The 12361-nt window shown below is 36.8% G+C and overlaps 1 protein-coding gene across 8 annotated transcripts in view; it reads right to left on the bottom strand.

Moving 5' to 3' along the window:
* Nucleotides 1-12361, bottom strand: part of NBEAL1 (neurobeachin like 1) — a 199956-nt gene that overhangs the window by 34858 nt on the left and 152737 nt on the right. For all 8 annotated transcript variants that reach the window (XM_034654989.1, XM_019799567.2, XM_034654993.1 and 5 more), the window contains 3 exons: nucleotides 11168-11277; nucleotides 6790-6907; nucleotides 3780-3877 (listed from right to left, as the gene is read on the bottom strand). In XM_034654989.1, the coding sequence (XP_034510880.1) occupies nucleotides 3780-3877; nucleotides 6790-6907; nucleotides 11168-11277 (326 nt within the window). The remainder of the gene's footprint in view (nucleotides 1-3779; nucleotides 3878-6789; nucleotides 6908-11167; nucleotides 11278-12361) is intronic.

The raw sequence follows: 12361 nt of genomic DNA, 5'->3' as shown, positions 1-12361 counted from the left end.
TAGAAATGGAACGAAAACTTCCAAACTCATTCTCTGAGGCCAGCGTTACCTTGATCCTAAAACCAGACAAAGGCCCCACCAAAAAGGAGAATTATAGGCCAATATTCCTGATGAACAATGGATGCAAAAATTCTCAACAAGATACTAGCTAATAGGATCTAACAGTACATTAAAAGGATAATTCACCATGACCAAGAGGAATTTATTCCTGGGCTGCACAGGTGGTTCAACATCTGCAAATCAATCAACATGCTATACCACATTAGTAGAAGAAAGGATAAGAGCCATATGATCCTCTCAATACACGCAGAAAAAACATTTGACAAAATACACGATCTTTTCTTGATAAAAACCCTCCACAATGTAAGGATAGGGGGAACACACCTCAACATCATAAAGGCCATATATAAAAGACCCACAGTGAATATCATTCTCAACGGGGAAAAACTGAGAGCTTTTCCTTTACAGTCAGGAACACGACAGGGATGTCCACTCTCATCACTGCTGTTCAACATACTACTGGAAGTCCTAGCCTCAGCAATCAGAAAATAAAAAGAAATAAAAGGCATCTAAATCGGTAAGGAAAAAGTCAAACTTTCACTATTTGCAGATGACATGATACTCTATGTAGAAGACCCAAAAGACTCCACCAAAAAATTGCTAGAACTGATACAGGAATTCAGCAAAGTCGCAGGATATAAAAATCAACACACAGAGGTCTGTTGCATTTCTATAGACTAACAGTGAAGCAGCATAAAGAGAAATCAAGGAATCAATCCTGTTCACAATTGCACCAAAAACTCAAAGATACCAAGGAATAAACCTAACCAGAGACGTAAAACTCTTGTACTCTGAAAACTATAGAACACTTATAAAAGAAATTTAGGAGACAAAAAGAAATGGAAAAACATTCCATGCCCATGGATTGGAAGAACAAATACTGTTAAAATGTCTATGCTACCTAGAGCAATCTACACATTCAATGCAATCCCTATCAAAATACCATCAACATTTTTCACAGAGGTGGGACAAACAATTCTAAAATATGTATGGAACCAGAAAAGACCCCAAACAGCCAAAGGAATGTTGAAAAAGAAAACCAAAGCTGGTGACATCATAATTTTGGATTTCCAGGTCTATTACAAAGCTGTAATCATCAAGACAGTATGGTACTGGCACAAACACAGACACAAAGATCATGGAACAGAACAGAGAACCCAGAAATGGACCCTCAACTCTATGCTTAACTAATCTTTAACAAAGCAGGAAAGAATATACAATGTGGGGGGGAGGGTCCTGGGTGGCTCAGTCGGTTAAGGACATGCCTTTGGCTCAGGTCATGATCCCAGGGTAGTGGGATCAAGATCCTCATTGGGCTCCCTGTTCAGTGGGGAGCCTGCCTCTCCTTCTGCCTGCTGCTTCCCCTGCTTGTACGCTCTCTCTCTAGCGCATATAAATAAATAAAATCTTAAAAAAAAAAAAAGAATATCCAATGGGAAAAAGACAGTCTCTTCAACAAATTGTGTTGGGAAAATTGGACAGTCACATGCAGAAGAATGAAACTGGACCACTTTTTTTTTTTACACCACACACAACAATAAATTCAAAATGGAAGAAAGACCTAAATGTGAGACAGGAATCCATCAGTATCCTAGAGGAGAACACAGGCAGCAACGTCTGTGACCTCAGCCGCAGCAACTTCTTGCTAGATACATCTCCAGAGGCAAGGGAAACAAAGGCAAAAATGAACTACTGGGACTTCATCAAGATAAAAAGCTTTTGCACAGCAAAGGAAAGAGTCTGACAAAAAAAAGACAACCGACAGAATGAGAGGAGATATTTGCAAATGTCTTATCAGATAAAGGGCTAGTATCCAAAATCTATAAAGAACTTATGAAACTCAACACACAAAGAACAACTTATCCAATCAAGAAATGGGCAGAAGACATGAATAGACATTTTTCCAAAGAAGACATACAAACAGCTAACAGACACATGAAAAAAATGCTCCACATCACTTAGCATCAGGGAAATACAAAATTGAAACCACAATGAGACAACACCTAATACCGGTCAGAATGGCTAAAATTAACAAGTCAGGAAACGACAGACGTTGGCAAAGATGCAGAGAAAGGGAAACCCTCCTACACTGCTGGTGGGAATGCAACTGGTGCAGTCACTCTGGAAAACAGTATGGAGGTTCCTCAAAAAGTTGAAAATAGAGCTACCCTACAACCCAGCAATTGCACTACTGGGTATTTACCCCAAAGATACAAATGTAGTGATCCCAAGGGGCACCTGCACCCCAATGTTTATAGCAGCAATGTCCACAATAGCCAAACTATGGAAAGAGCCCAGATGTCCATCGACTGAGGAACGGATAAAAAAGATGTGGGATATATAGAGAATGGAATACTACTCAGCCATCAAAAAAAAGAAATCTTGCCATTTGCAATGACATGGCTGGAACTAGAGAATATTATGCTAAGTGAAATAAGTCAGTCAGAGAAAGACAAATACCATATGATTTCACTCATATGTGGAATTTAAGAAACAAGGCAGATGAACATAGGGGAAGGGAAGGAAAAATATAATAAGATAAAAACAGAGAGGAAAGCAAACCATAAGAGACTCTTAACTACAGGGAACAAACAGCATTGTTGGAGGGGAGGTGGGTGGAGGGATGGGGTAATTGGGTGATGGGCATTAAGGAGGGCACGTGATGTAATGAGCACTGGGTGTTATATGCAACTGATGAATCACTAAATTCTACCCCTGAAATTGATAATATACTATATGTTAACTAAATTGAATTAAAATAAAAAATGTTTTTAAAAATCAAAGGCTGACCTTATCATTTTTTATGGTGATAAAAACTAATTAGCACCACTCCTATGAAAAAAGGAAAAGTAAAATTGGTGCAAAAATATTATAGAATCTATTTCAAAGTTCAATGAAGTATTCTGTTTTCTTCGGTTACTTTTGCATTCTATCAGCAGATAGATATAAAGCATTGCTTTTAAATATGACTATTCTGTAAAAAACCAATGTTGGAGGCTTCAAACTAACTCTACTAAGGAACAGTAGGAATTACAACGCTTAGTCTGATAAATGAATTAACAGAAGTTCAACATATTTTTAAACCAGAATGTAGATACCTTCTTGCTGTAACAGTTGTGGAGATTCAATTCACAAATATTTACTACACAAATACTATATGTAAGAAAGATATAAAATGATTTGGAGAAGGTTGCTGCACGTAACGTACTTATAATAAAGTGACACAAATGCACAAATATACAACTAACACAGAAAACATCATTATTAGGATATAAATAACAGCCCACAGAACATGGAAAGTGATCTAATTCAATAAAAGAGCTTATAGCTATTAATTCAGAGGACACATGGCATGGTAGAAAGACTTTTGAGTTGGGTGGTCATGCATTCAGATCCTGTTCCAGTCACACTTTAGTTATTTAAACAAAATAAAGTCATCGGCTTTCTGAATATATATAACTTCTCTGTGACTTAAGAGTTATTGACTGTATATGTGGATTTTGACTACAATATTTTATTTCAATATAGGAACAGTCATTTAAATCTATTTACTTTTTAAGTGACAGTATAATTTTTCTTAAATTCTAGATAATTCTGAGAGATACAGTTTTAAATAATTAAAATACTTGAAAACGCAGGTAGTACTCCTTAGCAATTAAATTCTAGACTTCTTATGTAATCATTAACATTTTAAGTAATCAATAATTTTAATGATTTACCTTTAAGAGCTGACAAGGTGTTTGCCCAAAATTATTAATCATCCCTTCTAAGGCTTTTCTTTCCTTCTCATCTGTTAAGGCATCCAGATCCACAGCTCCTAAAACAAGAAGTAGTCAATTCACTACAGAGTGAAAACAAATCAGCAAGCCACACACCTGATTAATATTTTGGAGACTGAATAGTGTATTTTCAACAAAATATCATTTGGTCTTCAATTTGTAAGAATATTGTGAGAAAGGCAATTTTTTATTTTTTTATACGATTTTATTTATTTATTTATTTATTTTAGAGAGCAAGAGAACATATGAGAGCACGAGTGGGGTTGGCAGAGGGGAGCAGAGGGACAGAGGGACAGAGGGACAAGCAGACTCCATGTTGTGTATGGAACCCAGCTCAGGGCTTAATCCCATGAGCCTGAGATCATGGCCTGAGCTGAAATGAAGAGTTGGACGCTTAACCAACTTGAGCCATCCAGGTACCCCAAGAGGCAATTAAAAAAAAAAAAAAACAGTGACTCCAAACATTAAATATGTATAAAAAATATAACATTCCATCCATTATTTAGAAAAAAAATTTATTAATTTTTCATTTTTTAAAAGATTTTATTTATTTATTTGACAGAGATAGCCAGAGAGAGAGAGGGAACGCAAGCAGGGGGAGTGGGAGAGGAAGAAGCAGGCTCCTAGCGGAGAAGCCTGATGTGGGGCTCGATCCCAGAATGCTGGGACCACGCCTGAGCGCCAAAGGCAGATGCTTAATGACTGCACCATCCAGGTGCCCCAGAAAAAAAAATTTTTAAACGAAAGTTAACTGGTAGTGCATAAAAGTTTCTCTTGAAAATGTACAAACTATCTCACAGTACACCTGTTTTCTTCATGATAATCAAGCTGAAACAAGTGTAATAATCACATAAAATACTACTGTTACTGCTTAGATATCTAACAAACACTGGGTAAGGCGATATTCTGGTTAACTGATTATACCTCACCATACTTGATATGGTTAGTAAGCGGCCAAACTAGGTAGGTTGGATTTCAAAGCCTATGCTCATAACCACCATGCATATCACTCCTCTACAAAACTATTATCAAATGAATAAGGCAACGAAAAAATACACTTGTCCATTTACCGAAAGGCATATGGACTCTGCTCCAGTTCACATTAACTTCACACTGTTCACAATCTTTACTACTGAAGGATTAGAAAAAACTACTTCTTAAGGCTTTCAAAGCCTTCAGAAAATGTTCTTGATCCTGAGCTAAACATTAGAATGATGTCACTTTTTTTTTTTTTTGGCTCACCCTCTTTTTATTTTTTTTGATGTAAAGTTCGATGATTCATTAGTTGCGTACAACACCCAGTGCACCATGCAATACGTGCCCTCCTTACTACCCATCACCAGCCTATCCCATTCACCTTATTTTATCATTTGAAGAGTTTGTTATTTATAATACTAAAGGTCTTCTTTCAAAGTCTGCTAACAATTCAACACTGAGTACTTACTGCAGGACCTGACTGAATAGGACACTTAGGGCCAGAAATCAAAAACTTTTAGGCCACCAATAACTGACATTTATAATTAGTTTGCATATACACTATTTTTTTAATCCCCTTTCACTCTTCCCTGCACCTACCTCCCCTCTGGCAACCACTAGTGTGTTCTCTGTATGTAAGAGTCTGTCTTTTTGTCTTTTTCTTTGTTCATTTGTTTTGGGTTTTTTTTTTTTTTAAACTTATTTACATCATTTTTAAATTCTAAGTTATTTTTTTTTAATTCTAAGTTATTTTTTAAAGTTTTACTTAAGTTCCAGTTAATATGCAGTGTAATATTAGTTTCAGGTGTACAATATAGTAATTCATCAATTCCATACATCACCTGTTGCTCATCAGAACAAGTGCAAGCCTTAATCCCCCTCATCTATTTAACTCCTCCCCCCACACTCCTCCCCTCTGGTACCATCAGTTTGTTCTCTATAGTTAAGAGCATATTTCTTGGTTCGTCTCTCTCTCTTTTTTCCCCCCTTTACTCATTTGTTTTCTTTCTTAAATTCCACATGAGTGAAATCATATGGTATTGGTCTTTCTCTGACTTATGCCTCTTAGCATTACACCTTCTAGGTCCACCCATGTTGTTACAAATGACAAGATCACATTCTTTTTTATGGCTGAGTAATATTCCACTCTGTGTGTGTGTGTGTGTGTGTGTGTGTGTGTGTGTGTGTGTATCTCACATCTTCTTTATCCACTCATCTATCAATGGACACTGACTGCTTCCATATCTTGGCTACTCTAAATAATGCTGCCATAAACATAGGGGTACATAGATCTTTTCAAATTAGTGTTTTCCTATTCTTTGGGAAAATATCTAGTAGTGGAACTACTGGATCATAGCATACTTCTATTTTTAATTTTTTGGAGAACCTCCATACTGTTTTTCACAGTGGCTGCACTAGTGCACAAGGGTTCCTTTTTTTTCTTATCCTTGCTAACACTTGTTATTTCTTACGTTATTTGAGCCATTCCTAGGCATAAGGTGATTCCTCACTGTGGTTCTGATTTGCATTTCCCTGGTGATGAGTGATGCTGAGCATCTTTTCATGTGTCTGTTGGCCATCTGCACGTCTTCTCTGGAAAAATGTCTATTCAGGTCCTCTGCCCATTTTTAAAATCGATTTTTTTTTTTGGTGTTGAGTTGTATAAATTCTTCATATATTTTGGGTATTAACCCCTTATTGAATATATCACTTGCAAATATCTTCTCCCACTGAGTAGGTTACCTTTTTCTTTTGTTGATGGTTTCCTTCACTGTCAAAGTGAAGATCTGCATGGACACTCTTAACTACTATTTAAAAAAACCAAACATCAGTCTCTTAATATTTCAAATAGAAAAGATCATTAAAACTGGTTTTAAATGTAGTCTTTCTCATGACCAAAATATCATGTATAAGCAACTATTAAATGATACTTTCCATCAATGGAATGTAACATATAAAGCGTATAGGCTTATACCTTCATAACTACAGTAATAGAAAACATTGAGTGCTTCCACTGCAGCTGGCCCCCTCTGTTTATAGCCAAAAATCAGATCTATCCATTCATGAAGATGAGCAGAAACATATTCAGACTCCTAGAAAAAGAACAAATAATATAGAGATACCTTCCAACTACAATGTAAATATTGGTCCTTTAAGAAAGTAAGAGAAAATTAAGCATTTCTACACACAAATCTTACCACTGTAAATAAAATTATCTCAAAATCACATTAAACATTTAATCAATATCTACCACATATTTTGGATATATTCTATCTAGTATAATGTAGACCTATTTGTTAATATTTAATAATACATGTACACCTCTTAACTAATGGGTAAAGACAACAACTCAAGTATTCTAATAGCTGAAATATCAACAACAAAAAACTTAATGATGGCTATGGATATATATTTGCTGTGAAATTTCCACTGAAACAGCTATCTAGAAATTCAACTGAAAGAAACAAACCAGTTGGGGTTGATTAAAGGTGGCTGAAAATCGTTCCCTCTAATCTACCTGACCTGACACCACCCCAATATGAAGGTGGACTATGTGGCAGACAGAGGCTTGAAGGACCTCCTGAAGCTGGTTAGTGATGGTTTGAAAGACAGTATGGGACTTGTTACTGGAGACAGGAGAAAAGGGGGCTCAAGTTTAGTTCCATTAGTGATAGAAAGAGTACCTAATCAACTCATGAATCTGGGGATAGAGATTCTTTTTTTCTTTCTATTTTAATTCCAGTTGGTTAATATACAGTGTAATATTAGACTCTGGTGTACAACATAGTGATTCAACACTTCCATACAATGGGTGTGGGGATGGGTTAAATAGGTGATGGGGATTAAGGAGTGCATTTGTTGTGATGAGCACCTGGGTGTTACATGGGGATGGAGATTTCCATGCTAATTGGTTCTTTTAGCTGCCTTCTATAAAGTGTGGAAGGAGTAAGATGAGTTTAAAAAAAGAACTATTCATGGGGTGCCTGGGTGGCTCAGTGGGTTAAGCACATCTGCCTTCGGGTCAGGTCATGATCCCAGAGCCCGCATCGGGCTCCCTGCTCAGTGGGGAGCCTGATTCTCCCTCTCTTCCCTGCTCATGCTCTCTGTAGCTATCTCTCTCTTTCTCAAATAAATAAAATCTTAAAAAAAAAAAGAACTATTTAGGTTTTAAGCATAACTTTAAAAAAAAAACATAAAAGAGCAGATCTTGCTGGGGTCCAAATAAAATTATTTCTCATTCCCAGGATACTAGAGAGCAAAGACCCTCTGCGAAATGGCGAAGGTCAACGATCAAATCAGAGGTCTCCAGTAAAACATGGCCTCAGGCGAAAGTTTAGTTCAAGAGTGTGGCCGTGAAGCAATCAGCTGAGACTTCAAATATCTAAGGTGTGCTGCACAGACCCACTCAACTAGAAAACACAACACCTTAAGAATCTTATTTTTCTCACAGTAGCCTCCCACTGGGCCCAAAGGAAATAAGGGGCTGTTTTCTAAAGTAATGTGAAATGGTTTTTATCCAATAAAGTTGATGTGCAAGAAACCCATAAAATTTTAAAAGATACTGTATTAGTTCAGACTGAAAGAGGTAGAAACAGTTCAAAAAAGGTGAGAGAACTTTGGCTTTCAATTTATTGTGGTTAGGTAAGAGGCTGACAAAGATACTCATGAAAACACTTTTCTTTTTTTTTTAATGTAAAAGAAAGAATGACTCAAAGCAGGAAGCTAAGAGCCAAAGGGTAAAACAAAATAGCCATGGAGAACCACTCAGGGAAAAGCACTGGGCTCTAATGAAGGAACTGAAACCATGTCCCTGCTGGCATTTTGAATTGTTATAAACCAGTTACTGCTAGGTACCTCTTGTTTTTCTCTTCCCCACCTTTTTAAATTAAATTCTATGCCCAGTGTGGAGCTCAAACTCATGAGCCAGGAGATCAAGAGTCACATGCTCTATGGACTGAGTTAGCCAGGAACCCCTTTTAATCTCCCTTTTGAATTAGAGTGTCTATGATAGCTCTTCTGTCTTTCTACTGTTGTTATGTGGGGACAGATAACCTGTTTCTCTACTCCACAGTCTTCAGATGCAAAAGCAGACAAACCTGAACAGTTTTGTGCCCACATGGATTTGATTTAGATTACTAACAAGATTCTGGACTTCAGACTTCGTGCCTTAATGCAGGGATCAGCAAACTATTTACTGCTTGTGGGCCAAATTTTACTAGCTCCAGATCTGTAGAGTAGTACAACAAAGCCACATTCATTTTCTTTTGCATTACAGTGGCAGAATTTTGACACAGACCTTAAAGCCAGAGAAAATATTTACTATTTGGTCCTTTATAGAAAAAGTTTGCAGATCCTTGACTTGAAGGTCCCTGCCATGAGACTTTGGGAGGATCCGCAGAGGAAGTATATACATTTTGCGTGTAGGAGGAACGCAAATAATTTGTAGTCAGAGGGCAGACTGTGTGTGGAGGATTAAAGATGGTTGCAAATTCTTTTTCCCTCCCACCAAGAGATGGAGTTTACCCTCCCTCCTCTTGAATCTGCACTGACTCTGACAAGGTGATAGAAGTGCTATGACTGTTCACAGCCTTAAGCCTTAAGCAAGCATGGAAGCTTCCAATTTTGTACTCCTTCCTGAGCTGTGAACGTGTACGTGTCTGGTTACCTAGCTAGAGAGACCACATGAAGAGGAGATATCCTGAGATTACATGGGAAGGAAGAAAAGCCCAGCATCCCAGTATCTCAATGCAGCCTCCAGATGACTCCAACCTCAGCTGCTATGACTGCAAGGGAATGAGAACCTCAAGCAAAATGAGAACTGCTCGGTTGAGACCACTTAACTCACTGGACTGCGAGAGATAATAACATGATTATTTTTTTTTTAAAGATTTTATTTATTTGACAGAGATAGAGACAGCCAGCGAGAGAGGGAACACAAGCAGGGGGAGTGGGAGAGGAAGAAGCAGGCTCATAGCAGAAGAGCCTGATGTGGGGCTCGATCCCATAACGCCAGGATCACGCCCTGAGCCGAAGGCAGACGCTTAACCGCTGTGCCACCCAGGCGCCCCCTAAAATGACTATATTTTAAGCCACTATATTTGGGGTAGTTCATTGCACAGCAATACATAACTGAAACACAAGCTTTTAACACATTAATATAAGGAGCATGTCAACTAGGGATGTACTGTATAGTGAATAACATAATATAATAAAAAATATTATAAAAAATAATATAAGGAGCATGTCGTCCTAAAATCCTAGACTCCTACTTCATATCATAGATAATATAGAGAAATGCATCTGAGAAGTTCCTGGCTAGCTAATAAGTAAGATTATTTTTCAGAGTTGCTTAATTTTTTTTTCCAATTCCTTATTCATGCATAGTGTTATTGTTTACAAATATTATGATCTAATCCTGAATTTCATAAATTTGACATACTATATACTAACGACAAGGAATGTTTCCAAGTATTGGCCTAATTAGTTTCAGACTCTGAAACATTTCAGTTTAGATAGAGAACTAAGTGGACTATTGTGGGGGGGGGGGAAGCATCATTTACAAAATGACACAATATCAATGTTTAATTTTCACTACTCTTTTAATCCCAAACTGGAAATTCAGCTAAAAACTAATATTTTTTAAAGTGGAATTTAGGATTTAGCAGTCATATTAAAAACTTACTGAAATCCTTCAGAGAAAACAAAAATGTACTCATCCTTGTTAGATTTTTTTTTAAAGATTTTATTTATTTGAGAGAGAGAGCGCGCACACGCGTGTGCACGCACAAACACAAGCCGGGGGAGGGGAAAAGGAAGAGGGAGAGAATCTCAAGCAGACTCCACACTGAGGACGTAGCCTGACAAGGGGCTTGATCCCAGGACCTTGAGATCATGACCTGAGCTGAAAACAAGAGCTGGACACTTAACCGACCAAGTGAGAAAGGATTTCTCACCCTTAAGAAATGACCAAAAGAATTAAGCCTAGAAATGCTTCACCTAGGAGCCCCTCATTCTTGTTAGATTTGAAACAAATGTGGGAACTGCAAAACACCAAACAACACCAGCTTGGTGGTTGGAACTGTTTAAAATACAACAGGCAGTTATCTTATAGAACTGAATATATATGTATTTTTTGCTATATATCCACAGGACTATATACCATATTCTTACTCTATCAGCAGATTCATAAATTCAAAATCAATTACCATATTATACTTTCTACAACAATATACATAACAGATGACAAATTAATCTAGAAAAATAATTAATAGCCAGATATACTTCAGTGCATTCTCTAGAAAACACATGCATCTCTATCTTAGTAATCTAATAACTAAACACAAAAATCTTACCAGAGCTTTTCTATGTTTATAGATGAAATCTTCAGCTGACTTAGCCCATTTGGGGAGAATAACGTCATTTACTACTTCTTTGGACACTTGTAGACAACCCAAGTTAAATTCTAAGACAAGTAAAAAATAAATGCATCAGATCATTTTAGACTTAAATAAGTCAAGTAAAACAAATTTAAGGGCACAATCCTTAGCAAAACTGAGGCTTTCTTCCTTCTCTAAGAGTAAAAGGTGAGAACCACATACCCTTCTTGATCTAAATTTATTGAACAGGTAAAAATAATTCTTAACATATTGAAATGCATTTTATCAGTTGATTAAAAAGGTATATGAAAATAAAATACTTTTAAATTGATTTCTGGTTGAGAAGTGGAGGCACTACAGATAAGACCAAAACCTTAACCTAAACAAAAATGCAATATTCAGTATTCTTCTTACATTAAAATAATTAATACAGTCTTTCTAATGGTTAATTTACAAAATATAGCTCCTTAGTACTTTTCGGTATTACTTACACTTTAAATTCACTCATTGGTAATATTGTATTTGTCATGAAAGAAAAAATATGTATTTGTACACCACTCTTCTAAGTAGATACTGACGTCATAACGATTTGCTCATATTGTTAAAATATAGTATTTTGACAAAACTGTCCCAAAGATGAGGTTTTCTTGTTTATATAGCGTGGAAAGAGAAAAGTGTTAACATAAAAGACCTTCATAAAAGAAGCTGCCTTAAAATATCAGTGTGTCCCAAAGCTGGAGAGAGGTTTGAATGTCATAGAATGACAGGATGCACAGGCCCTGTGGCTTTGTTAACCCAACTACTACTGTGTAACAGATGTTCCAACCTGCTAGCCACCCCTCCTCCTTATTTGGTAGCAGAACCTTGATTTTATTCAAGTATCCATCCTTGTGCTTTATTTTATGCCTGTAGAAGGCTGACTGGTGTAAGTACAATGAGGAGAGGTTATAAGAAAGGATTTCTCACCCTTAAGAAATGACCAAAAGAATTAACAATACACTTCTTTCTAAGACACTATTTTATCTGCCTTGTGAAGCCTAGAAATGCTTCAGTCATTTGTAACCATGAGAGGGACTAGCCAAGGACAAAGCCCAAACACTTAGAACAGGAGAATGAAAATACAGAAAGAACTTGGCTTTGATGATTTTGTTAAGTTACCTGAATACTACC

Source organism: Ailuropoda melanoleuca, chromosome 2 (genome assembly GCF_002007445.2).
Source record: "Ailuropoda melanoleuca isolate Jingjing chromosome 2, ASM200744v2, whole genome shotgun sequence".
Lineage (NCBI taxonomy): Eukaryota > Metazoa > Chordata > Mammalia > Carnivora > Ursidae > Ailuropoda > Ailuropoda melanoleuca.
The sequence above is the reverse complement of the archived record's forward strand: the minus strand, read 5'-3'. Positions and strand labels throughout refer to the sequence as shown.